Here is a 25,722-nt window from a genome sequence, read left to right as displayed (position 1 = left end):
ATGATTAGATGTTATGAATTGAAATTCTAGTTGTCAAAGTTTACTTGATAAAAAATGTCTCACGTTGACAATGACTTTTATATTAAAACAAGCATTCCTGCACTTGCTATGGTTATTTACATGTTAGAATTCTAAAATTATAGCAACCCAAACTGCAACAATAACTTTGATTACTAGTTGATATGTTTAAATTTTAAGTTTATAGGCAATCAACTATTAATCAAGTAACTACAAACTAGTAATTCTTGTTTGATACTCCTTTTTAGAGTTCTATTAAACATATGAAAAATGAAAAGTATACATTTAAACAAAGCTTTTGCTAGTGATTGAGCTTACATATTTATATTAAAGCAAAATGAAACATTAATTCTGCTCTATTTAACTATTTAAAATTATTAATTTTTATTGCATTAAAAACTTATTTAAATGTTGATTACCCACCCATTCACTTAAAACTTTATACTGTATAATTCAAAAAAAAAAATTAAAAAGCTGATAATTATTTGGGTAGATATGAACCGTTGTAACTAGTTTTCAAGTAAATTTTATCTATTTAGAAAATTTTTATATACTACTAACAAAAGTTAAACTTGCTTTAAAAAACTTCAAGCAAAATTTTTATTTATAACTTATAAGAATATGAAAATAGAGTGAGTAATTATGGTAATAAACTTAGTATCTTGACTATTTTGAACATAACCAGCAAAATTGAAATTAGATTTGTTCGATCTAATGTATACATAAATAAATAACTACAGTAGCTTTAACAACACATGCTTTTTACTAGATTTTTAAAGCGGCATATCTGTTAGAAAGAAGTATACTTATTGGTTATAGTTTAAACATAGAAGTTTAAACCGAAACAACCAGTTATAACTAGTTTATAGGATTATTTTTAAAAAGATAAAGCATTTTGTTATATTTATCTTCGTTAATGTTATGTTGCTTAAGTGTGTACTTTCTAAACATGATAATGTAAAACTTCGCGTATCATTATACTTTCAGATAACTTACTAGTTAACATAGATACAAATGTAAACTTATACTTAACTGACTTTATTTTAGTTTCTAGCTTTTGTCTGTCTAAAGTTGAGTATCATCATTTTGATTAATATGTAATATGCTTAAATAGATAAACAAAGTCAAAAGTTTTATAAAATTAAATTTACCTGATTTAAATTATACAATAACAAATTATAAATTAAATCACAGTGTTTATTTTTACCCGATGAAAATGTCAGCTGTGAGTAGTAAGCCATCTGAAGGTTACCCAATGACATTCAAACAAGCTCAGAACAAACTATTTCCTGAGCTGAGGGCAAATACAGACAAGTACAGTTTTATTTTTGAATCAGATACCATTAAATATTCACCATTCGATGACAACCAAGAAAGCAGTAAATCAGAAATTCTAACTGAAAAGGAAAGATTAACAAAACTGCAAAGTGAAATGTTTCCTGGTTTAACAGCAAAAGAAGGTAAATACGACTTTATTTTTGGCAAACAGTCGTTTAACTCCTTAATGTCTGACTTAGTTGTGGAAAACAGCAAGCTGTCCACTAAAAAGGTTTCAGCTTCTTTGCATCGTACCGAGAAACTAAAAGCTGAAATACCCGAAAGCAACCAGCAAACAATTGAAGAGTTGCAACGCGAAATGTTCCCTGGTTTGACAGGTGATACTGGCTGTTATGATTTTGTTGTTGGCGAAGAGTCGTTTGAAAGTATGTTTTTGTGCAAAAGTAAGGATGGTAAGGAAAAAAGTAGTTCATTTTGTACCAAAAATAAGTTTACTAATGATAGAAAAAGTTTAAGTTCTGAATCAGAAGTTTCTGAAAATGTTAAAACCGTAGAAAAAATACAGAACAAATTACTCCCTGATTTAAGAGCTCATACGAGAAAATATCCATTTAATTTTTACGAATCCTTAGAAGATTTGACCTACTGTAAAAATTCAAAAAGCAACAAGATTAGCCAACAGTTAGCAACTGAGGAAAGCTTACCCAAAGACTTATACACAAAATGTAAATCTAAAGTGGCAGATATAAAAAATCAAACTAAACAAGCAGACACTGATTATCAAGATTTTCGAGAACTTTGTGTCAGTGAACCTGGTTTTAAGTTAAAATCAGGTAGGATTCCTGATAAGCAAGAAAAAAGTCTCGATTTGGAGGCGTCAATTAACAAATTGGAAACTTTTAAAGGAGTTATGGACAGTTTGTTTCCCAGAATAAAAGAGAATGGAAAAATGTATACGTTTTATTTTGATGAGTCACCACCTAGTAGCAAATTGGAATCTGAGCAAAAACAAAACCAGCGGTTTTCCAAACTAACAAGTAATAAATACGATTTTATTTGTGAGGAAGAATCTGTTGTTAGTAAACTATCTGATGCTATTAAGAAAAATGATGAACAAAATAAGTTCACGAAATATGTTCGAGCTTCAGATATAGTATTTCCAACTGATGTTGACAACAGTTTTGATAAAACTTGTAAAAATAAGTATGAAGAAACTTGCAAAAACAATGCCACAATAACTACTTGCTACAGTGAAGTTACAAAAATTTCTGATAGATTGCGAGCTCAAAAAATTACTGAGAGAGATGAGACCACTACTGATATAAATGAAGAGCAAAACAACGGAGGTCTGACACACAATATCAAATTAGCCGCCAACAAGCGTAAAACCCCACGCCACGAAAATCCCCTTCAATTGAAAGTAGCAGGAAAGTTGAGCACTGAGTCCAAAATGGATTGGTTTGATATCAGCCCAGATGATCCTCTTTACCTCAACTGAGCACAAGAGAAGTTATGAAGCTAAAACAAGAAACTGGAAGGTGTGTAGAAGTCGTTGTAGGAAAACTAAAATTTATTGTTAATAAAAAAGTATTATTGTTTTATCGCTGTATGAAATAATAAGTTGAAACTTTGATTTTCTAAAAAGATCTTCATGTTTGTTTATAAACTATTACTCCTAAACTTATTTTATTGCGGAAACCAGTCTGTGATAATTGCTAGAAATGTAATTTTCATTATTACTGCATAGTTTTATTGTTTATAAGTAGTACTTTTGTTTCTATTGTATACTTTTTGTCACACATGATTGTTAATAAAAAAAATCTGAAAAGAATTGAGGTATGTCTTTTTAGTTTAAATAGCAGCATATTTTCATTATATAAACTTAAGACAAAGACTAAAGCTTGTCAGATAAAAGTTAAGAAATGATAAAATATAACAAGTTTAAGTTTAGGTTTAATTAAAAATAATATTAATTTCAAACTTCTTGTTACAAAATTTAATTTTGCATCAAATTTTCCATCAATGTAGTTATGTAGTTCATAGAATTTTTTTTTTTCTTATAACATTTCTTATAGTACCTAATTACACTTTTGGGATAAACTGTTATTTAAGCTGAAATTAGTAAATACAAAAAAAAGTTCTAACATAGAAAAATAACTGGTTGGTAAAATGATTTGCTAACAGCTTTTCTTTAACGATCAACTGTTATAAAAAGGAACTATTTATAAATTTTAAGCTTGTCACAGACAAGTAGATATTATAGAAAGTAGATATAATAACATTGAGTCATCCTATTAAAAAATTTAGTCGAAAATATTTTTGATTGTTTAAATTGTATTTAGTTTCGCGGAAACGTTATTGACTTGAACAGGTTTGAAAAAAGTATATTAAACGGAAAGTTTTTAAACTAAAATAGTTTAGTTAAGCTTTAAAATTCACAAAGGTTGTGTGGCTTTTGCAATAATTTATTAGTAAGGTGTGACTAACATCTAATAAATCATATATGTTGTTTGTAAAACAGGGTGGTAAGTAGGTAGAAATAGAAAGCACAAACAACTTTTATACTGTTTGGTGTTGTACAGTATATTGAACATTTCGTGTTGTTGTTATAGAAAAACTAAAGTACCCTCTCTAGGCACCACAATAAGTGTTTACAAAAATACAGGAAATACAGGAACAGTAATGCACCATTTTACTTTACTATTTTTTAAAAATGATTTACGCCATAATCAAGCATTTAAGAACTTAATATTTCGAACCAATAGTTTTAAAATTGCGTTTTGCTATTAATATTTTTAAAGTTCTTTTTTAACCAAATTACTAATTAAAAACTACATGCTTACTTTGAAAAAATTGAGTACAGTCATAACTACTTTTTTGGTTAAAAACAAATTTTTTATATAAAACAGAAATGTTTAAGGGCTTGAATCAAAGTAGTTTAATTATAATTTAGATAATGTACTATAAGATAACAGTTTTAACACTTGTTTTTTCAAGCGACGACATTTTGCATTATTTATAATTAAAGTTCGAAAAAGATAGAAACTTTTAACGCTGGGATTTTATAAAATAGCTTAAACTCTCTAAAATTCTTTATTAGTTTAATTCAAATAAGCAAACATCAATAAAGAATAAATTTTTTCTTTTTAACTTATCTTTGCAATGCTTTTTGGCTAACTTAAAAGCTATCCCTCAATAGTTTGAATTTTAATAACTAAGATAATTAGAGATTAAAGAAAATAACTCGATTTTTAAAATATGTTTTCTAACTTCTTTATTTTATTTTGATTTTAACAGCCAAAAAGGTAATATAACAACCAGGGATGTCGCTTCGGATGGATCATTGGAGCAGTTCTCCACCTTAAATCCTAAAAAAAAAATATTATCATATCTTAAAGTTTTTATAAATAAACAAACTTTTGTTTACAAACAGCATTTTATAATTTCAATATTAATTATTACTGAGTAAGTTTTAAAAAATTTCAAATTAAAATATTTTTAAAACACTTGTAAATTTTTCGCTACCCTTTGCAAAAGAGTCGCCACTGATAACTACTGTATAACAATTTTATTTATTTTTACTTATTAGAATGCAGATTTAATGTATTCACCATTAACGTAGCTTATAGTAGTTATAATTGATATAAAAAATAAAATAAAATACAACTGTTATTTAATCATACTAGCGAATTATATTAGTATAAATGATGTTTATTTAGGGCGACCGATAATACATGCTATTAAAATACCATGGTTACTTATTCGTTTATTTTCATGAAGTTAATTTTTCTAAAACGTTCAACATTTTATGAAGTGGTTTTAATTTCTTTCATTGAAAGTAAAAACTACAACATTGAAGTATAAAAAGTCTGGATAGCTAGTTATTTCTTTATTAGAAAACAAAAATTAAAACTTTTAAAAAGTGCAGCATGTTTGTTTACTTATCGTAAAATGTTTTCTATTTTGTAGTTTTTCGTCTACTTTTTTATGGTACATGCTTTTTTATGTATATACTTTTTGCTTTAATAAATAGTTTAGAAAGACAGTTGACATACTAACCGGTAAACATATAAATTAGCAGGTTGATAAACTTAAACATTTGATTACAGTATGATACAGTTTTTTGTTTCGTGTCATTTCCAATGTTTTAAAATTGTTGTATCTTAAAACATAAAAAGTATAACTTTAATGATATTTTGGTGCTGAAGACTAGTACATGCTACCTGTATGAAACTATAAAGTTGCTGCAACCGACTACAAACCATTGTTTTTTTTTATCTTGCACTTCTAACACGGTCATTTGAGTTTGATTTTTTTTAAAACAAAAGGTTTACAATTCAAGCGTGAAAACCTTTTGAGCTTGAAATTAGGTTTTGCCTCTGATGTTACATGTGTAAAATTTAAAAAGCAAGGGTTAGTATTGTTATTTTGTTTAAGTTCAGTAACTTATAAACATTTTTGAGTAAAAAAATTTTAGTATCTGATCTGTACTTTTTCTGTAACAAGTTGATTAACATTAACTCAGATAACTCAGATAACATATTAAACTTTTCAAAATATACTTGTAGAACTTGCTTTTTTCAGCAACTATTTAGCTGGGTTGGTAATTTTTATGAATAAAGTAAATAAAGAAACATGAACTGTGTTGAAGCAATAAAAGCACAACATCTTTCTCAAATTACTAAATTAGGACGCAGCTTTTGTTTATAAAACATCAGTAAGCTATAAAACATTGCCTCAGGCTTAATTACGTTCAAAACGAAACTAAACTTTGTGTAAACATTCTTTGGAACAACTAAACTAAGATGTTTTTTTGTATTGTGTAAAAAAAAAAGATTTTAAAATATAAAAATTAAAGTATTTTTGTTTAAAGTTTGATTTTTTTGTTTTCAAACCTTAATTTTTTAAATTTTAAATTTTAGCAAGTTGGTTTCCCATTAGAAAGTTGTTAAAACTTTTTTATTTAGGATTACGTAATTCAAAACAATTTTTTATATATTTTTCCAATAAAAAGATGTTTTTGTTTATCAATTTCATGACAAACATAGTTGCGGTATTTTTTACGTTTTTTTAACAAAAAAAGAAAGTTATAAACTCTTAAAATTTAAACTTAAACCATTTTGTTCCATTTAGAGTTTCGTATTCAAATTTTGTAAAAATCACAGTACAAACTTCCGGTTTAAAAAAATTGTTTTAATCAAACAGGTTGTTTTCTATTGAGTATAAAAAAAATGTTATCATAAAACCAAGCTGGAGCAATCAAGCAAAATTTAAAAATATAAACTTTTATTTTCGTTTCTTGTTTTACAATAAGATGTGAAGTGAGCAAGTAATGGAAATTTTTTGTAGTTTTTAGAAATAGTGAGAATTTTTTAAATCAAAAAAATTTTTTTTCGTTTTGTTTAGAGAAAAAATGTACAGTTACAAGCTAAAAATTTAAACTTTCAATAAACAGCAGTTTAGGATAAGTTTTTTTTTGCGTTAAATGTTTGTTGCAGTTTAGTTGTTAACTATCAAGTTTTGTCTATACACAAAAGTATAACGTAAATCAGGTTGCCAAAACTAAACAATTTTTAAGATAAAACTAAATTTAATATAAAAAATACTTTTAAAACAAAAAATGTAAGAGTTGAAACAATAGCTAAAATAAAATTTTTACAGCATTAATAAATTTATACAAATGTTTAAAACTTTGTGAACTAAAAGATAATGTTAATATTTGAAAGCTTATTTTAAACTGCTAGAAAAAAAGTTTACATTTTATTTTTTCAAAGTCGTGTAGTTTTAAACTTGAAAAACGTATACAAACATTTTACGTCACTATCATACATCACTTTTAATTTAACAACTTTTTTATTTTACTGTTAATGAAGCAAAAGGTAAATGTAGAAAGGATGTCACCAAAATAACTTAATAAGTATCAACTATACTTAATAAAATTTCACGTCTTAACATATTTTAAACAAACAAACTATTTGTAATTTATTTTCAATGGTTTAAAGTTAATAAAAGTTTTCCAGAGCAACTAGAAAAAAAACAGTTTTAGTTTTTACGGTAAAAAAGGAAGATATGTTTAAAAATATATATTTTGTTTTAACGTGTTTATAACTTTTGTGGAAAATTAACTTAACGTAGTACAATATTTAGTAAAAAAAAAAAGGTTGAGATCATTTTAGTACTGAAAACTCGTTGAGGTGAAATAAAAAAGAGCTTGTTCAAACAAAAAAGTTTTGACCGAACAAAAGCTTTTACTACAATAAACGTTTCACGGATAAAGTTAGCTTTTTATTTTTTGTGCGATCATAACGTATTGTAAATTTAACTGATTAAATTATAGCGTACAATTTTGAGTGTATTGAGCAGAAGTCTTAAGGTGTGTTAGTAATTTAAAAATATAAAATACTGTAAAAAAGTTAAACCATTACATTTTAAGTCATTAATCTTTTGCTGTGAAATAATTTAGAATTACTATTGTTAAAAAGTTTAAATGTAGGTCATACAATTTAATTTGTTTAACGCCTTAAGTACATAACAATAAGATAAATTATTTAAATGTATTATACTACAAGTTTAGTTATTTCTTGCATTTTTTTTTTGTTCAAACCGACACGTTTGTAAAACTTATAAAATACATAAGTTAAAATGAAAAATAAGTTTTGAAATTTTACGAGTTATATATTAGTATACAGTTGTACAAATACCATAAAATGGGTTTTTCAATTAAAAATATTGTACTTTCTAGTTTATTGTAATACAATGATAAAAATTTACTTGCAACAAACGCAAATATTTATAAATTGTAAGTTTCGTTTGTTTTCTAGCTGTGTACATAATGTACACATAGATACATACATAAACCTAAAATATGAAAGTAAAAGTAGATTGAATGTAGTTTGTTTATGTTTAATGAAGTTTAATTAAGTTGGAAAATAATCATCATATTAGTTGTAGAAAGTGCATAGCGTATATTTCACTAAACGTAATTTGATAAATTCAAAATTAATGTAAACAAAAAAGGTATGTTTAATAGTATGCATGGTTGAACAGCATGTAATAAACATTTTACGGTACAAACCATTTTACTTAGTATTAGTTTAAAAATATTTCGTTATTTTTGATAATTTCAAAAAATATTTAAACTTTTCATACTAAAATAGAATGTACATGTTTCGTACAAATACAATTGTTAAGTTATGAATTTTTCTCACAAATAAATTGAACTAAAGTCAAGAGAAGAAACAATTTAATTTTACAACAATTGAAAACAAATTTAGTAGAACTGTATTTTTTAAGCTCGTTAAAATGTATTTATCTGTTCAAGTTCAAAAGTGTTTATAATGTTTTTTTTTGTGTGTGCTTTTAATGGCGTGTTCCGTAATTCAGTTCATATTTGAATGCTAATGTAGTAGTATGTTTATCGAAGCTTAATTAAAAATATGATTTTCAGGAAATACTTTAAATATTAACTTACTTTGAAATGAAAAAAAATCGTCTAAAAAAATGTGTATTAGTTCAAAAAAATTTTGTTTGGGGTTTCTTTGAGTATCAATTTTTTTGACTTATCTCTTAGATTTTATTAAAGTAATTTTATTTCTTTATTCAACTCTAACAAACTGAAAAGCAAAAAGGATTTAAATTATTTTTTTTTAAAAGATTAAAACTTATAAATGTATTTAAAAGCTGAGAAAGTAAAACTAATTACAAACCAATACAATATATTTTTAAAAGATGTTTACGTTATATGGGTTGTATCGTTAAAGTTTTAATTTTTAGACGGAGACAAAACTTTTTTACTTAATATAGCATATATATTTTGTAGTTTATAGTTTATAGCAGAAACTTTTTAACTTACATGATTTTGCTATTAAACTAACTTTTGTGTAATTTGAATATAAATTAAAGTTAAACAAATAAAAATATAACAACCAGCTAGTTTGTAACAAATAACACGAAAATGGCTTCAAAATGCATGAAGATAATGCGAGACAACCTGTTGCTAATAGCAACGCTTATTGGGGTGATCATAGGTATAGGGATGGGGATCGGGATGAGGTATGCAGGATTGTCTTACATCGACATCCAGTACTTCTCCTTTCCCGGAGACATGCTCCTGAGGATGTTGAAGATGATAATACTCCCGTTGATATTCTGTAGCATGGTGACAGGTTTGTTGAAATATTATTATTCTTTTTAAATAAAATTTTGTAATATTATTTTATATATCAAGATAATAATACTTCTGCCGATATTCTGTAGTATGGTTACAGGCTTTTGTTTTTGAAAATGTAAATGTTATAAATATGTTTATTATTTAACAAGTTGAAGAATATTTATTTTAGGTATTTATAAGTTGTGGTAAAAAAACCTTTAAACCTAAAAACCAAAATTTTAACTTGTTTAATAATTATTAATTTTTTCTTGTATTTCTATAAAAAAAATATATAAAGCATTATGCATCACATAAACGGTTTTTTTATAGAAAAAAAAACGACTTCATAACAAAAAATATTCAGGAGTTGCATCATTGGATCAGAGCGTATCTGGAAAGCTTGGACTGAGGACAGTGGTCTACTACATGTCCACAACTTTTATTGCTGTAGTTCTCGGAATTGTCCTGGTCGTTACGATACAACCTGGTACGTTAAAAAAATTAAATGAAAATCAAATAGTTGATGTTGTTTGTATAAGTTTAAACAACACATAATAATGTTTTTATAAAGAAATCTTAGACTTTGAACAAAAAGTTAAGTAATAGTTTGTTATTAAAACTAATTAAAAAAAAACGATTCACGTAAAAAAAGCTTAAATTTGAAACTTTTAAAAGACTGGTGACAAACATAACTAAATATTTAATTTAATTGAGTAAACTCTGAAAAATTAATAACTTAATAGGAAAAGGAGGTAAGGACGACCTGGATTCGACGGGATCCTCAAAACAGGTTGAACCAGTGGATGCCCTGACAGATCTTCTCAGGAATCTGTTTCCTGAAAACTTGGTTCAGGCCTGCTTTGAACAGGTAAGAATGGGGTTTTATGTATTAGTTTATTAATTTATATTTACCTCAAAGTAATATTTTGATTTTAATTTAATCAAGTAAACAACTATGAATTGTTATTGAACTTTTCCCATATACTTTGTTTATAATGCATCCTCTGTAGATAATTATAGTTTAAAATTAAACTAAGCCTCATTTACAAAGTTTTTTAAGACACGAACGATACTTCATTAGAAAAGAGTCAGAAAAATATTTACGTTAAAAGCATAATGCAACACTTAATAATTCTGAGCATAGAAATACGTTTTTACATTTGTTAATACAACAATTTAAGTGTGCAGCTCGTATATAAATTTAAATATAATATGTATGATTATTCTTAAGTTAAGAGCGGTTTGAACTTTAGCTAATTTAAAATAGCGTCTGTTTTTTTTTATTAGATTATTTTAAACAATAGCCGCTTAATATATATTTCTACTTACTACGCTAAAAATTAGCAACGTAACATTTTTCCCCGTTCCTTGTTTATTTGCAGAAAAATATCAATAATGTTCGAAACAATTACTATTTTCGGTAAAACAATTTACAAATAAGTTTAAAACTTAATTTAAACTTTAATTTAAATGTATATTATTATAGTGATTTTAAACAAAATTAGTTTGCTGTTTTAAGATTAAAAATCATAAGTATAGCTTGATAAAAATTTACATTTACAAAGTTTAAGTATAGTAATTGTAGTGAAAAATTGAAAAAAGTTTATGTTCAGTCATAAAAAGTTTTAAACTTTTATTACATGCAGTTTTTTGTTTGAAAATCCTAAATCTTTTGTTATAAACAAATATTTTGATACAAAAAACTCGTAAAAAATACAAAACAACACCTAAAAATGTGACCTTGATAGAGACAGCACTTTTTATCAAAACAAAAAGGTTTTGTTGGTAATTTGAATTTGGCCGTAACCACAAAACACAAAGTACACAAATAAATATTAACAAATTTTTTATCTTTAAACAAACAAAACTTTTAATTGATCCTCCAAATATTTATTTAGAGGTCTGAATAATTGAAATATATTTTAAATAATTAAAGTAGGTTCTGCTTAAAACTTTATACTCTTATATTGTTTTAGTTAATCCTACTTATTAAAATGTATTTTACTTACAACAAAAGTAAATAAGCGCCTATTCATTTTTATCAATTGGTATATTCAATTTTTTTTATTAATAAAAAAAAATGAAAATCAGTTTATTTATGAAAACAATTCAAAAATATTCGTGTATCAGCCTTAAAAACAGTGAATAGTAAAAATTATGTTTTTCAATTTTAGAAAATGCTTCAGTACAGATTACGATAAGTTGAAAAAGATATACAGCATTAACATACTTAAAAAAGTTTTAAGTAGTGATGTACCGGACCCACAATTTTGGGTCCGGCCGGACCCGGATCCGGACTTTTTTTTCAAATTAGAGTCCGGCCGGAACCGGACCCGGACTTTTTTTTCAAATTAGAATCCGGCCGGAACCGGACCCGGACTTTTTTTTCAAATTAGAGTCCGGCCGGAACCGGATCCGGACTTTTTTTTCAAATTAGAATCCGGCCGGATCCGGATATCAGACAAAAATGGCAATATCCGGCCGGACCCGGACCCGGATAGTGAGTCCGGTACATCATTAGAATAAACTAGCCTGAGTCAGAATGAGGTTTTTAAAAACTGAAAAGAAAGAACTTTAATCTAATAATAAGTAGAACAGCTAGCCACAAGGTTTACAAATTTAGGTGTTATTTACAATTGAAATTTTAAATCAAGTTCTTGAACAAAATACACTAGAAAATAACAAAATATTGAAAACTGGATCAGCTTAAACTCATTCAAAATCTAAAAGAAAACTAGCCTATAGTTTTTATAAAAAACTAAACTAGCCTGAGGCAGTCAAAGATTTTCTGAAATTCCCAAAAATTTTCAAACTAGCAGGGTTGCCACTGTTTAAGTCAATAAAACTAGCTAGAGTGAGTATAAACAAGCTTGAGTCAGAATGAGGTTTTAAAAACTGAAAAAAGTACTTTAATCTAATAATCAGTAGAACAGCTAGCAAAGGTTGACAATTTGGTAGTAAAGTTGTGGACTGATTGTGGTACACTTAACTTATTAGTACTACCCATCATAATTAAATCCTACCTTATTTAATTATTATCTAACAAATACTAAATTCTAACTGAGACTACTTTCTATAATCAGACACGATAGTTTTGAGTGATGAATTTTTTATATAAAACACAACAAGAAATACTAGCATATACAAAATTATTAATTACTTTGGTAACACTTTAAAAACTGGAAGTTATTTAAATCTATATCAAAAGACTTAAAACAAAAAACTTAAAATTAAATAAAACTTTTAGTAAACAAGAAACTTTAAAATTTTCAATAAACTATTAAACTATAAACCCTGCTTAAATATTTAAACAATTAAACACCTGTTGAAATATTCACTTTTCAAACAAAACACTACTTACAATAAGTATTCACAAAAACGTTCAAGATATTTTGTTGCTTCAAGCCACACACCAAACTATTTAACTGCCTACATATAAACTGCCTGTCATGTTCTGATGTTTTGTTGCATCAGTATTTAGTTTGAAACATTTCGTCATATGATTCTCATTTGCTCGTACATTCAACCGTATTAACTCTAAATATTCTCTGAGCTCAACTTTAAACAATAAATAATGCAAGTATTCATTCCAAAGTTTTCAATTTTACAACATATGTAAAGAGTTGCATTTCATGAAATGTTTAGTTCATAGTTTAAATGTAAACAAATGTAAATTAGTCACGTGTACAAAATGAGCCAATCGGGGTAGGTGTTTAATTTTAACTGACGAAAATGACTCTTATTAATTTACACAGGGTTTGTTTTTTAAAAAATACTTTTCAGTATGCTCTTTTTTACAAACTAGATCCGGGTCCGGCCGGATCTCTGTTAGGATCCGGCCGGACCCGGATCCGGACTTTTTTTTACAAATTAGAATCCGGCCGGAACCGGACCCGGACTTTTTTTTCAAATTAGAATCCGGCCGGAACCGGATCCGGACTTTTTTTTCAAATTAGAGTCCGGCCGGATCCGGATATCAGACAAAAATGGCAATATCCGGCCGGACCCGGACCCGGATAGTGAGTCCGGTACATCACTAGTTTTAAGTGAAAACAAAATTTTTATTGAAAGAAAGAAGTTACTCTAAGTTGAACAAACCTGTGTATACTGTCAATACCGTTTTAAAAAAGTTTTCAATAAATATTTAAAAATATATACAAAAGACAACAACTATTTTACAATTTTTTCATCCAACAGTACGAAACGTCACGAGAAGCTATAATTGAAGAAATGAACGTAACAGAAACAATAAATGGGACAACTACAACTGAGCTTGAAAATGTCACCGTGGACTACAGATTGGTGAGAACATTTACAAAAAAGAACAATTTCCAACTAAACTAAGTAAAATAGACTAAACTTAGTGATAATGTTTTCATTAAAATATATTATTTCTAAACAAATTAATTTAAATTAAGTAGACTAAATTAACAACTAAATCATTGGATAAGTAAACTGCATATTTAATCCTTTTTAGAAGTTTTAATTTATAAAAAACTACTACTTTTGTATAGCGTTTAAGTTTTCTTAAAAAAAATTTAACATTTTAATTAATTAGTAAATTTTATACTTGATTCTTACAGCTTATAAAGTAAAGCAAATCTCTGGGTCATTGAAAATATAAACGAAATAATAAAGTTTTTTACGTTAAATTAGAAAATATATACTGTTTGTGACCTAGTAAAGTTCGTTTAATTTACTTACTTAGTTTTCATATTTTTTAGGGAGGCATGTGTTTTAAAACTAAACATCAGCTTAATTTTTCAGGTAGGAAATTACAAGCCAGGAATCAACATCCTTGGTATCATATGCTACAGTTTGATATTGGGAGTTATTATTGGTAAAATGGGTGACCAGGGGAAAATTTTGAAGGATTTCTTCATCGCTTTTAATGAAACAACATTACAAATTGTCACAATATTTATCTGGTTAGTTATATGTTTTCTATTTTAATATTTAATCTTCGCTAATGAAAAAATATTACAAATTATGACATTGTATGTTGCTTTTTTTTTCAACGAGGCAACATTACAAGTTGTTACGGTATTTTTTTGTTGTTTGTTTGTATTTTGTCGGAAATTGTTTGTCTTTTTTTACGAGTTTTTACACAAATCATTCAATTAGTCGTTAAAGCTAAAAACGTTGTTTAATATTTAAAAGACCTAAACTAACCTTGATCAGTAAATTTCATTGTTGAAATATAATTGAAAACTAAAATTTTAGCAGTTAAAATAATTACATGTATGTTTTTGGTATTAACAAAAAACTGTTAGTTTTTTAATTTAAAGATATAACTTTTTTTACAAAAACATTCGGAGGTATTCAAAAGTTTTAGTATTAAGTATGGAGAGCTAAGTTTTACTAATTTTTAAAGTTTTTTTTCGTGTATCCTTTACAGTTATGCTGAAATGCATCTATATTTTAATCAAATATACAAACTGTTTTTCGTTTCTAAAGTTACATAAAATGTTAATAAAGCCTTAGTTATAACTTGTATTGATAAAGAAAAGTTTCACGTTGTAACTAAAAATTTCATATAATAAAAAAATTTAAATAAAGTAGAACGCTATACACTTTAACAAAACATACTTCTTGTTATTAATTAAAAAAAGTTATAAAGTTTCTACATTTCAGAATTTTTTAGAGTTCGTGTAAACTTAATTGTTTTTTAATTCTGAAACTTTAAATAAACTTTAAAAAGTTTTTATATTTTTTGAAATACTGAAAAAGTTATAAACTTTATAACAAGTGGACGCATAAAACGTAGTAAAAAAACTATTTGAATTAAAAGTGATGTTAAAATTTTTTTCTATAAGTCAAATAGCAGTACTTAGAACACTTTCAAATTTTAAAAACTTTTCTTGAACCATTAAAACGATAAATCCATTGTTTTTTAAATCAGTTAAATTTATAATAAATCAAAACAGGTTCTATAGATTGTACAGGTTTTAATGTTTGAGGTAGTATAGTTTATACAAAAAATCAAACTTCTTTCTTGCTTAAAAACAAATATTAACAAAACTTTTTTTGACAAATTTTATGAAAACCTATACAAATATTTTGTACTAGGTTTAACAAAGAAACTTGTTTGAAAATTCTTTGTTACAGAAAAACTCAAACCAAAGTTTATTTGAACCATTATGCTTTATTGTATATTAATCATGTGTTTGGTTTTCTGGAAAATGGGGCTTGTATTTAGTAACATAAATTAAATATTTGTATAGTCTTAATCATGACTAATATTTTTTCAACTTGTTGTAATTATGACGTATGTTTAAAATGTAAACATTATTTTAATTCCTGAAACTTTAAAATTTTTTTAATATTTTACTATTTTTGTGCCAGGTTAGTTATTACAATAGCGACTACTGTGTTTAATAATAAAAAATTAAACAACAACTGCTATTTATTTAATCAATAGTACATCGTACAACTTTTTATTTATTTATAGAACATTAAATATATTATAATGAAAACTTTTATAATAGTTAAACAAAAACAGGTACGCCCCGATCGGTATAATATTCTTGATCGCTGGAGAAATTATGAAAATGGAAAATCCAGAACTGGTTATTGCTTTAATTATTATTTTTCAACTGTAAAGAGTTAGATTAAACACGTCTTTAAAAAGTACTAATTTATGATTTTTAAGAAGTTTTAGTTGTCAAGTTGCAAATTTACGTTTTAAAAGTAAATGTAAGCAAATTCGATTTATAATGATTTATAATGTTAACTGTCGATAAGTTGTGTGTTGATGAAAATTAGCCAAGACTCAGAATAAATTTTTTAATTTATCGTTTAAAAGTATTGTAGCACAAAGTATTTTGTACTTTTAATTTTCTATTTTATAAATTTCTCAAAGAAAGTTTCAGTGTTTTAAAACTGATATTGTTTGTGTTACAAGTGTTTTTAGATAGGGGTTGGCAGAAACTTGGTGGTCGCAGGCCAAACTTCGAAAATAAAAATATTCGTTACCTTAGCTTTAGTTTTTACTCCTCTTCATAAAACACCCCATGTATCTAGTTAAAGTTTCTAATTTTCAATAAATTGTACCTGAAACTTTTATTGCTCTTTATTTCTAACCTTATAATATCTAGTGTAAGTTTCAACTTTTTTTTGGCGATTAAAAGTTGCATGTTCGCGGGCAACATTTTTACCCTTACTGATCCCTTTAGAAATAAATATCCTCGTGGGTCATGGTTTGACAAAAATAAAACAAAATTGTATATATCTCTATGTATACCTAACAAAATATAATTTATATTTCTATAACTTAAAGTAAATTATAAGTAAACATTCATACACAAAACAAAACATTAATTTACACTAATTTATTATTTAAGCTTCTTTTGTCTATTTACATAAACTTTAGTTAGTTTTGTGTGGAGTAGTACCATAGAAACTTTTATTACATACTTTGCTTTATTTTACGTCTTATAAGTTTGCATATTTATCTAAGAGTTAGCAAGTAAACAAATAATGTCTTTAAAATTATTATATTACAAATATTTTTATTAGTTTTGCTTACACTTTTCTCGTTATGTTAAACTGTTTCCAAAAATTCAATTAACTACGAAATAAAATCAAACATTGAGTCATTATGGTTTTGATTAAAAAACAAAACCAAAACAATAAAATTTATAGAAATTAAGTATTTCGAAAGTTTAAAAGTATTTTTAACGCTGTGCTAAAATATTTTCTTCTTTTTATGTTAATAATTAATTTTCCACTAAATTTTCTATTTTAAAAGTTATTAGAAGCAGTGTTTCGTTAATCCGCTTAATATGTTTTCAAATACCAGTTTTTATAAATGTTTATTGTAAATATTTTAAAAATCAATCAATCAAGTTTGTTTTTTAATACAATTTTAAACAAATCTTTGTTTATAAATGTTTGTAAACAGTTACAAACAAATTTGTATAATAATATTTTTTAGAAATAATAAAAGAAATTATCATCAAAAACGACTTTAAAAATGTTAGTTTTATTTATGATTAAGCTTTATTGTTTTAACTTTTAAAATTCTAATAATTTATGTTTTGAATTGTTGATTCGAACTTTTTTTAATATAAATATCACAGAAAATCGCTATAAACATATTGTTAAATTGATAAGGTTTTAACTAAACAGCTTAAGTCATTTTTACTAATAATTCAAACACAGGTATTACAGCAACTAGGCTTATACATGGCTACTGTGATAGCAGGTCTAGTTATTCACGGATTCATTATTCTACCCCTTATTTATTTCGTTGTCACAAGAAAGAACCCTTTCAAATTTGTTAATGGGGTACTACAGGTAAAAATAAACATTTATTTAAACTTTAATCTATTTTTACAGCTTTACGAAATTTTAAAATTGTTATTTTGTTAAAGCCGTACTTATTACCTTAGTAAAATTTACACAAATAAAAAATCTTATACCGCTTGTATTTTAAACCTACCCGGCACATTGAATTTACAATGTTAAAAATAGTTTGACCCTAATTTATTTGAAAGATTGCCTACTACGAATTTTTTTAAACTGTAAAGTATATTTAGTTAATAATAATTCACAAATTTAAAGGTTTATAATACTTCTTTCTACTTGTAAATTTTAGTTTTTCTATAATTTAGTTTTCCTCTTTTGATTATAAACTTATTTATTTACAGGCAGCCCTAACTGCGCTTGCTACATCTTCTAGCTCTGCAACCTTGCCAGTTACACTGAGTTGTTTGGAAAATAATAATGGAATTGATAAGAGAGTTACAAGGTTAAGTTATTGTTGAAATACAAAATTGTTTGTAAAACCAAAGTTTACAAAACATAAATATGTAGTAAAAATTAAATCGTAACTTCGATTAACACATTCATACCGATATATTAAAGTAATGCATAACAAAAATATATAGTGCTTAATTAAAAAACATACTTAACCTTATCAATAATTCTTTTAATTGAACATACTTTTTTTTTCGATCCTAGCAATACACCTAACCCTAAAAGGAACTAATTATAAAATAAATACTCTGCTCATTTGGAATTCTACCGTATAAGTAGATTAATTAATAATTTTTTGTTTTCAGATTCATGTTACCGATTGGAGCAACAATAAATATGGATGGGACAGCCCTGTACGAAGCTGTGGCAGCCATATTTATCGCCCAGGTTAACGGAATGACCCTTAACTTCGGACAAATTGTCACTATTAGGTAAATGTTATAAAAATATGACAAAACCAGTAGTCTCAAAGTATTTAAAAAAATATAATTTTTTTGTTTTTTCCAACAACTAATTTAATTTTTTTTTGTGCTTGCTCTAGAGCTTATAAAAAAAAACTGTTAAGGTGTCTAGTATTATATTCTGATCCATACCAATTTTTTTCCAGTTCAAATACCAATTGATAAAATATAATATTATTTTAGTTCCAATAAATCAACGATTAAATTTTTTTACAGCTTAACAGCGACATTCGCCTCCATCGGAGCAGCGGGAGTTCCCCAAGCAGGTTTGGTGACCCTGATAATTGTACTTTCGGCTGTGGGGCTTCCCACAGAAGATGTAACGTTGATTTTAGCTATTGATTGGCTCCTGTTAGTTTTATTTAGTTGTTGTTTGTTTTGTTGAAACTAACTGGTCTTTGACGGTTTTTATTTGGGTGTTGAAAATTTAAGCTCAAGTTGTTTAGTTTGTTTTTTGTTGTAGAGAACCTTGTCAGATAAAGTTTTAAATTTTTTTATAAATTACTTCATAAACAAAAATACTTTTTAGTTTGACATTGCTTAGTGAAAACTAAATTAAGCTACAATTAAAGTTATAAAACAAGCTATGTTATAAAAGACACTATGTTTCTAAAAAGTATTTATTATCCAGTTAGCCAAGCGCCATTTTTATCCGATAGTTCGTTTATTTACTAAATTCATTTTATTCAGTGATCGAGTCCGCACATCCATCAATGTGTTGGGTGACTCGTTCGGAGCCGGAGTTGTTCAGCACTTGAGCGAGGAAGATCTCAAGATGATCCCAGATACTCCAGATGCTGATGCTTACGATAAGAAGAATGAGATGATCAACTACGGGTACGAACAAGATTCAATTGAGAAGATATCCGAGAGTGACAAGAGCTCTACTGCTATGTAAAATGTATAATGAAAATGAAAAAGTTATATTCATAATAACTGGAAAACTTCAGGTGGCCGTCTTCATTTTGTATTTTCAGTTTGTTATTCTAAACAACTTTTATATTGCTGAGTAAAAAAGTATCTAACTTTTTGTTAGTATGCTTATTGTTTCTTTTATAGTTGTCTTCTATTGTGCATTTTTTACAATAAGTATTTCTTAGACTTCTTTTTTTTAAAATAGGTAAGTACAAATACTTATGAAATAATCTCGACTTATTAATAACAACTTATTTGAGCGTTCGTTTAGATTTAGGTAAACTTGAAATCATCACTGGAAAGTAACTGTATTTATGAACGATATCTAAATCATGAAACTGTGTTCTGTCAAAAAATTATAAGCCTAAGTGTTTTAACTACGAAAACTTATGAAGCATTTAAACATTTATATTTTAAAACTTCTTTTGTATTTAGAACAACAGTGAACATTCTTGAAAGGTTTTATCATATCTATTTAATTATTTTGAACATTTTAAGTTGTATTACGAACGTTATATACTGTACTGAAAATGAGTAACTGTACATAAAATAGTAAATATTATAAAGTTCAGTTGTCATTTACAATTTTGTTTTTAATTAGTTTCAAACTAATTTTGTGGTAATAGAATTTTCAGCTATTTTATAATAGAAATATAAATTGTGTTTTTAAATTTTCAAATCATAGAAACAAGGAACAAATTTTTTTGTATATAACTGTTTTGAAAGAAGTGCTTTTATATCTTTTTTTTATAAACATCAGTGAAATAAAGTAATTGTTCGAATGTTTTGTTTTTGCTTAAATATTTAAAAGTTGTAGTCAGATAAAATAATAACAGTAAAATATAAACCTTAAGATAAATAAAACAATGACAAATTAAAAAAATAAACTGTTATTAAATATCTTATTAAAAAATAATAACAGTAAAATAGAAACCTTAAGATAAATAAAACAATGACAAATTAAAAAAATAAACTGTTATTAAATATCTTAACAAAAAATAATAACAATACTTTACTTAAAGCTAAATTCAATAAAGTTATTTTAGTGCTTAAGTTACAAATTAAAAATTAGTTATTTAAAAAAAAATCAAAAAGCAACGTTGGTAATAAGTTTAATCTTTAACTTGAACATACTTTAAATATACTACAAAAAAAACGAAATTGCACAACATATCATCAGTCAACTTAAGTTAAAATGCAGTATTATTTGTTTTAATTTACACCCTATTTTTTAGAACGACTATTCTTTTGTTGAAAAAGCCTTTGCTTACTATTTATTATATATTTCTTTTGTTAACTGTTACACACAAAAACTTGTATTACAAAAACACTATTAATTTGAAGTAACTGATTTAACTTTTTTTTTCTTTTGTTAGCTGTTTATTCTATCACAAAATAAAAGAAATATATTACAAAAACAAATTAAACTGGTAAATAGTACTTGTAAACATTACATACTTTTGTCAAAACCTTTATTTTATGTTGATGTTCTTATTAAATTTTACCTTTCAAACAAATAAGTTATTTAATTCTAAAACTTTAAATTGTTAGTTAGTTTTATACTTAAAAAATGTTCTGAAGACAGATTTATATTTTATCAGTTAGGCTTAAAAAAAACTAAAGAAATATTTTGTTCTATGCCTTTACTCTTTAAATATCTCTTCAACTATTTAAAATAACTTATTCCTGATGTTTACCTTTCACCTAATCATGAACTTTTATTCTGCCTTGCAAAATACAAAACTAAAAATTTTTTTACATACATATTTATATGACATTCAAGTTTTTAGAGCATTTGTAGTTATTTAGTTATCTACCGCATCCACCAAATTAGAATCTAGCAGGATCCAGATAGTAGTGAAAAAAGATAATATCCGGCCGGATCAGGATAGTGGATCCGGTAGAATATTGGTTATTAAACGTCTTAAGTTTGTATGGCGTAAGTATTTTGTTTAACAAATGACAGTTGTACAAGTGATAAATTAAAAAAATATATATAAATGTTTATTAAGTAACTTTTATAAATTAATTTTTTCAAAACTTTATTATGCAAACTAAGTTTGCTTGTTTTCTTAAAATCAAAATATATAAGTAACTTTTATATTAAAAACTTAATTACTTTGACATGTTTTTCTACGTATTCATGCTGTTTAAAAACTTTACTTAGCATGATAAAAATTAGAGTTGGCTTATAGTAGTATTATATTTCTATAAAATTATTTGAATTAATACTATCGAAATTTACTAAAAAGCTTTCTGTTTTTAATTAATCTATCTAAAAAGATTATTTTTGAATTTTAACTGTTATTTACATTTGAAAAAACTTTCATTTGAAATAAAAAACTAAAATAAAAAGAAAAAGCTTACAAACTTTTGTAAAAAGATGTACTTTTAATTTCAGCACAATTGCTTCGTATAAATTTACCTATGTGATGTAAAACAACTTAAAGTTACTTTTAAAATTAAAAAAAATTCTTAAAAATATGTCGTTATTTTTTAGTAAGCAGTACTGGTTACTTAATGATTAAAAAAATGTTATTTCAACTTTTATAGTATGAATTATGAAACTTACCCAGCCCACAATAGCATTTTCGAACATAATTAATTAAAAATTTTGAAATATAAACTGCTTTAAACCCGTAAGTTATAAAAGGCTGCCGACCCCTAAGTTCTAGTAACCAAAATTTAATTCATATCTCAAGTAAAATATTTAAAAATAAAGTTTATCATAATCAAGCGAAATAAAACTTATTAAGTTTAGTTTGTCAAGTATAGACGAAAGACTGTAGATAAAAAAAGTATATTTGTTGTTAACAAGTTAAAAAAATTTGAACCATGGCAATTCTGTTCTGCAATAACTTATTGTTTTATTAAATATATTATGACTTGTCACAAAATTTGTAATTTAATTAGTCTAAAACTGATTAACTTTAAGACTTTTTAAATTTTTACAAAACAAACCTTAGTATATAAAACTTTATTAAAAATTAATGTTAAAAACTAACTAACGTGCATTTATTTGTTTTAACGTAAAAAAATCAAACACTTTTTCGAGTAAATTATATTCAATTATTGTAAAAAAAGAGGTTTTAAACTTTAAAATAGTTTTGTTTGAATAGTTATTTCTAATTAAAAAAACATTTTAATTAATTTTCTTATTTTAAGTAACTTAAAAAATTTTAGAATTTATAAAACTTAAATAAATTTATGTAATACAGAATAAAAAAAATTAAAACTTTAATAAGATAACGTAATAGATTATTTACTGATTATTATATAGATTATTTTTGTTACTTAAAAAAATAAATACTTTTTTAATAGGACGAGCATATAAAGAACCACATCTAGTGTAACTGAAAACTGTTAGCCTGGAAATTTTTCAAGCTAACCGAAAGTTTAAACAACGATAAACTAAAGCGAAGAAAACAAATGATAATTACAAATTTATAATTAAATCCGTATTTATAAATTTCGTATATTTAGTAAAAATTAACATCAAAATTGACGTGCTGATATCTAAAGCGTGGCGTGCTCAGAAAAATGAGTGGTATAGAAATGTGACAAAACAGAGTAAATTTTACTAAATTACACTAAAAACATTAATACTTGTAGTAATAAAAAAAAACACTAAAGTAGTTTTATAAATAGATTGAATATTTGATAGTTAGTAAAACTTTATTTTTTTTATTTTTTGGGTCTTCAAAATGTTTTTTACACAGAATTTTAAATAAAATTTAATGATTTGTTAAAAAAAAACGTGTTATTTCTTAGTAAATGTACCAGAAAATGTTGAAACGTTAAAATTTTGACTGAAGTTTTTAATAAAGTTAATAGCTAAAAATTAATAAATTTAAAATCTTAAATCTTTAAACTTTAATATATCTATAATCAAGGATTTTGGTACTAATCAATTAGATAATTTTGTTTACCCTTATTTGTTCGATACATCAACACAGTTTATATAACAAACATGTTCTCAAGTGGTAATAATTAAAATAAAGAAACAAAAAATTACAAACACTTTTTTTTAAGCTCCCTACAGATTTGTTAATTTTTATTTGTTAAAAGATTAAAATCACCTGAGTTAAAAGATAATCTGTTAATTTATTAACAAATCCTATTGAAATGCTTTGTTTTGTAAATATTAATTCAAATAAAACGATAAAACTTGTTGTTCAAAGTAATTATTTAATATTGGGGTAAGGGTCTCGATTGTTCTATGAGGAAATAAATTTAATTAAATAGTGTAGTTCTTTCTTGTACTATTCATTTTGTTGAAAAGCATTTGAAAAGGTAAGTACTTGTTAACTACTTGAAAAGTTCTTGAAATGTATTTCTAAGGACCCATATAAACTTAAGTGTGCAAATTAGGTTTTATTAATTTGATTGTATCAATTAGACATGTGTTATGTGTTAGATTTTATTTTAGTTGCTGCTTTGCTTAAACTTAGTACAAAGAGTAAAATGTAGTTTAACCTGATAATTGGTAAAGTTTTTATGTAAATGGTATTTATATGCAACATGCTTTGCACATGCATCAGTTATGCAATCTTATATTTGGTGTATACAAATGTATGCTGTAATTTAACCGTAAGTCACAAGTTAAAATACTGTATGTTCAACTGAATGTATATGCAGACCATTTTTAAAACTTACCTCTATAACATTATATTTTTAACCCTAAAATTTGTGTAAACCTGAAAACTTTATCACGATTTTTAAAATACAACAAGTTTTGCGCAAAAGCTGTGTAAAATATTTTGTGGTTCTTATATTGTAACAATTTTGTAACCTAATATGCACAAACACACAATAATTTGAATGTTTTTATGAAGTATTAATTAATTTTTTTTTCAACAGGTGCTTCTTCTACAGTTTTCAAAAATTTTGAAAAATTTCTAAACCATGGCGCCCGGTTGTGACGAACTGAAAATACATTTTGACAGTCTTGATAGCAACGACAGCTTGAAAGATTTGAATATTTTTCAGGTTATTTTGTTGTTATGAACTGAAATCAATAATTTTTTAAATTAATATAATTTATTTTATGCCAAATTATTTAACGTTTATTTCTTTTTTTAGACAACAAATCATCAAAGAACTATGGCTAATGATTTAAACTTTAACAACACTCAACACCAAAATGGTTTTCATAATACGCTGTCTCTTACTAAAGCTAGTATTGCACCTTTTAGTCTAAACAAAACTGTTAGGCATGACCAAAACAATGTTGCTGCTCATGTTCAAGGTAATATGTTAAATGCTGACCAAAACAATTTGTTTACTCCTACACAAAACAGTGCACTACCTTCTGATTATAACAATATGTTTCCATCTTTACAAAACAACACAACAGCGCCAGTTAAAAGCAGTTTGTTCCCTTCTGCTCAAGTAAGTGTTCAAACTCCAGGCCAATACAAAATAGCCCAACCTCATAACAGCAATATGTTGCTTCCAGATCAAAGCAGTAACTTTTCGCCTGGTCAATGTAACATGTTAGTACCTTTTCAAGGCAACAGGGCTGCATTTGATCAGAGCAGTATGATAAGTGCTGATAAGAATAGTATGTTAAACCCATCACAAAATAATGTGTTAAACCTTACACAAAACAATGTGTTAGCCCCTGTTCAGAACAATATGCTAACCCCTGCACAAAACAATATGCTAACCCCTGCACAAAACAATATGCTAATCCCTGCACAAAACAATATCTTAACCCCTGCACAAAACAATGTGTTAAACGCTGCACAAAACAATGTGTTAACCTCTGCACAAAACAATGTGTTAAACGCTGCACAAAACAATATCTTAACCCCTGCACAAAACAATGTGTTAAACGCTGCACAAAACAATGTGTTAAACGCTGCACAAAACAATGTGTTAAACGCTGCACAAAACAATGTGTTAAACGCTGCACAAAACAATGTGTTAAACCCTGTTCAAAATGATATGTTAGCCCCTGCACAAAACAGTATGTTAGACCCTGTTCAAAATGATATGTTAGCCCCTGCACAAAACAATATGTTAGCCCCTGTTCAAAGTGATATGTTGAACCCTGCACAAAACAATATGTTAAACCCAACACAAAATAACCAAAACTACATAGGTGCAAATAATTCAAACTGTATGGCTTTTGCTGAT

The 25,722-nt window shown here is 26.0% G+C and overlaps 1 protein-coding gene across 1 annotated transcript; it reads left to right on the top strand.

Moving 5' to 3' along the window:
• The first annotated feature begins 9,231 nt into the window (after positions 1–9,231).
• On the top strand, positions 9,232–20,010 carry LOC145844690 (excitatory amino acid transporter 3-like). The gene is made up of 11 exons (XM_082952099.1): positions 9,232–9,461; positions 9,810–9,932; positions 10,189–10,313; positions 13,643–13,747; positions 14,213–14,373; positions 15,948–16,014; positions 17,609–17,743; positions 18,097–18,197; positions 18,511–18,636; positions 18,883–19,017; positions 19,357–20,010. Exons 1-11 carry the CDS (start codon positions 9,251–9,253, stop codon positions 19,562–19,564), a joined length of 1,497 nt encoding a protein of 498 aa, XP_082808225.1. The 5' UTR covers positions 9,232–9,250; the 3' UTR covers positions 19,565–20,010.
• The last annotated feature ends 5,712 nt before the right edge of the window (positions 20,011–25,722 follow it).

This window comes from Thalia democratica, chromosome 9 (assembly GCF_965202585.1).
Source record: "Thalia democratica chromosome 9, ktThaDemo2.hap1.1, whole genome shotgun sequence".
NCBI lineage: Eukaryota > Metazoa > Chordata > Thaliacea > Salpida > Salpidae > Thalia > Thalia democratica.
This window is presented reverse-complemented; position numbering and strand designations above follow the sequence as displayed.

Bases quoted from the DNA above. Each gene is read 5' to 3' on its own strand.
- LOC145844690 (XM_082952099.1), top strand. From the start codon at position 9,251: ATGGCTTCAAAATGCATGAAGATAATGCGAGACAACCTGTTGCTAATA. The intron at 10,314-13,642 runs GTAAGAATGGGG...TTCATCCAACAG, and splicing joins TTCAGGCCTGCTTTGAACAG to TACGAAACGTCACGAGAAGC. The intron at 18,198-18,510 runs GTTAAGTTATTG...TTTTGTTTTCAG, and splicing joins ATTGATAAGAGAGTTACAAG to ATTCATGTTACCGATTGGAG.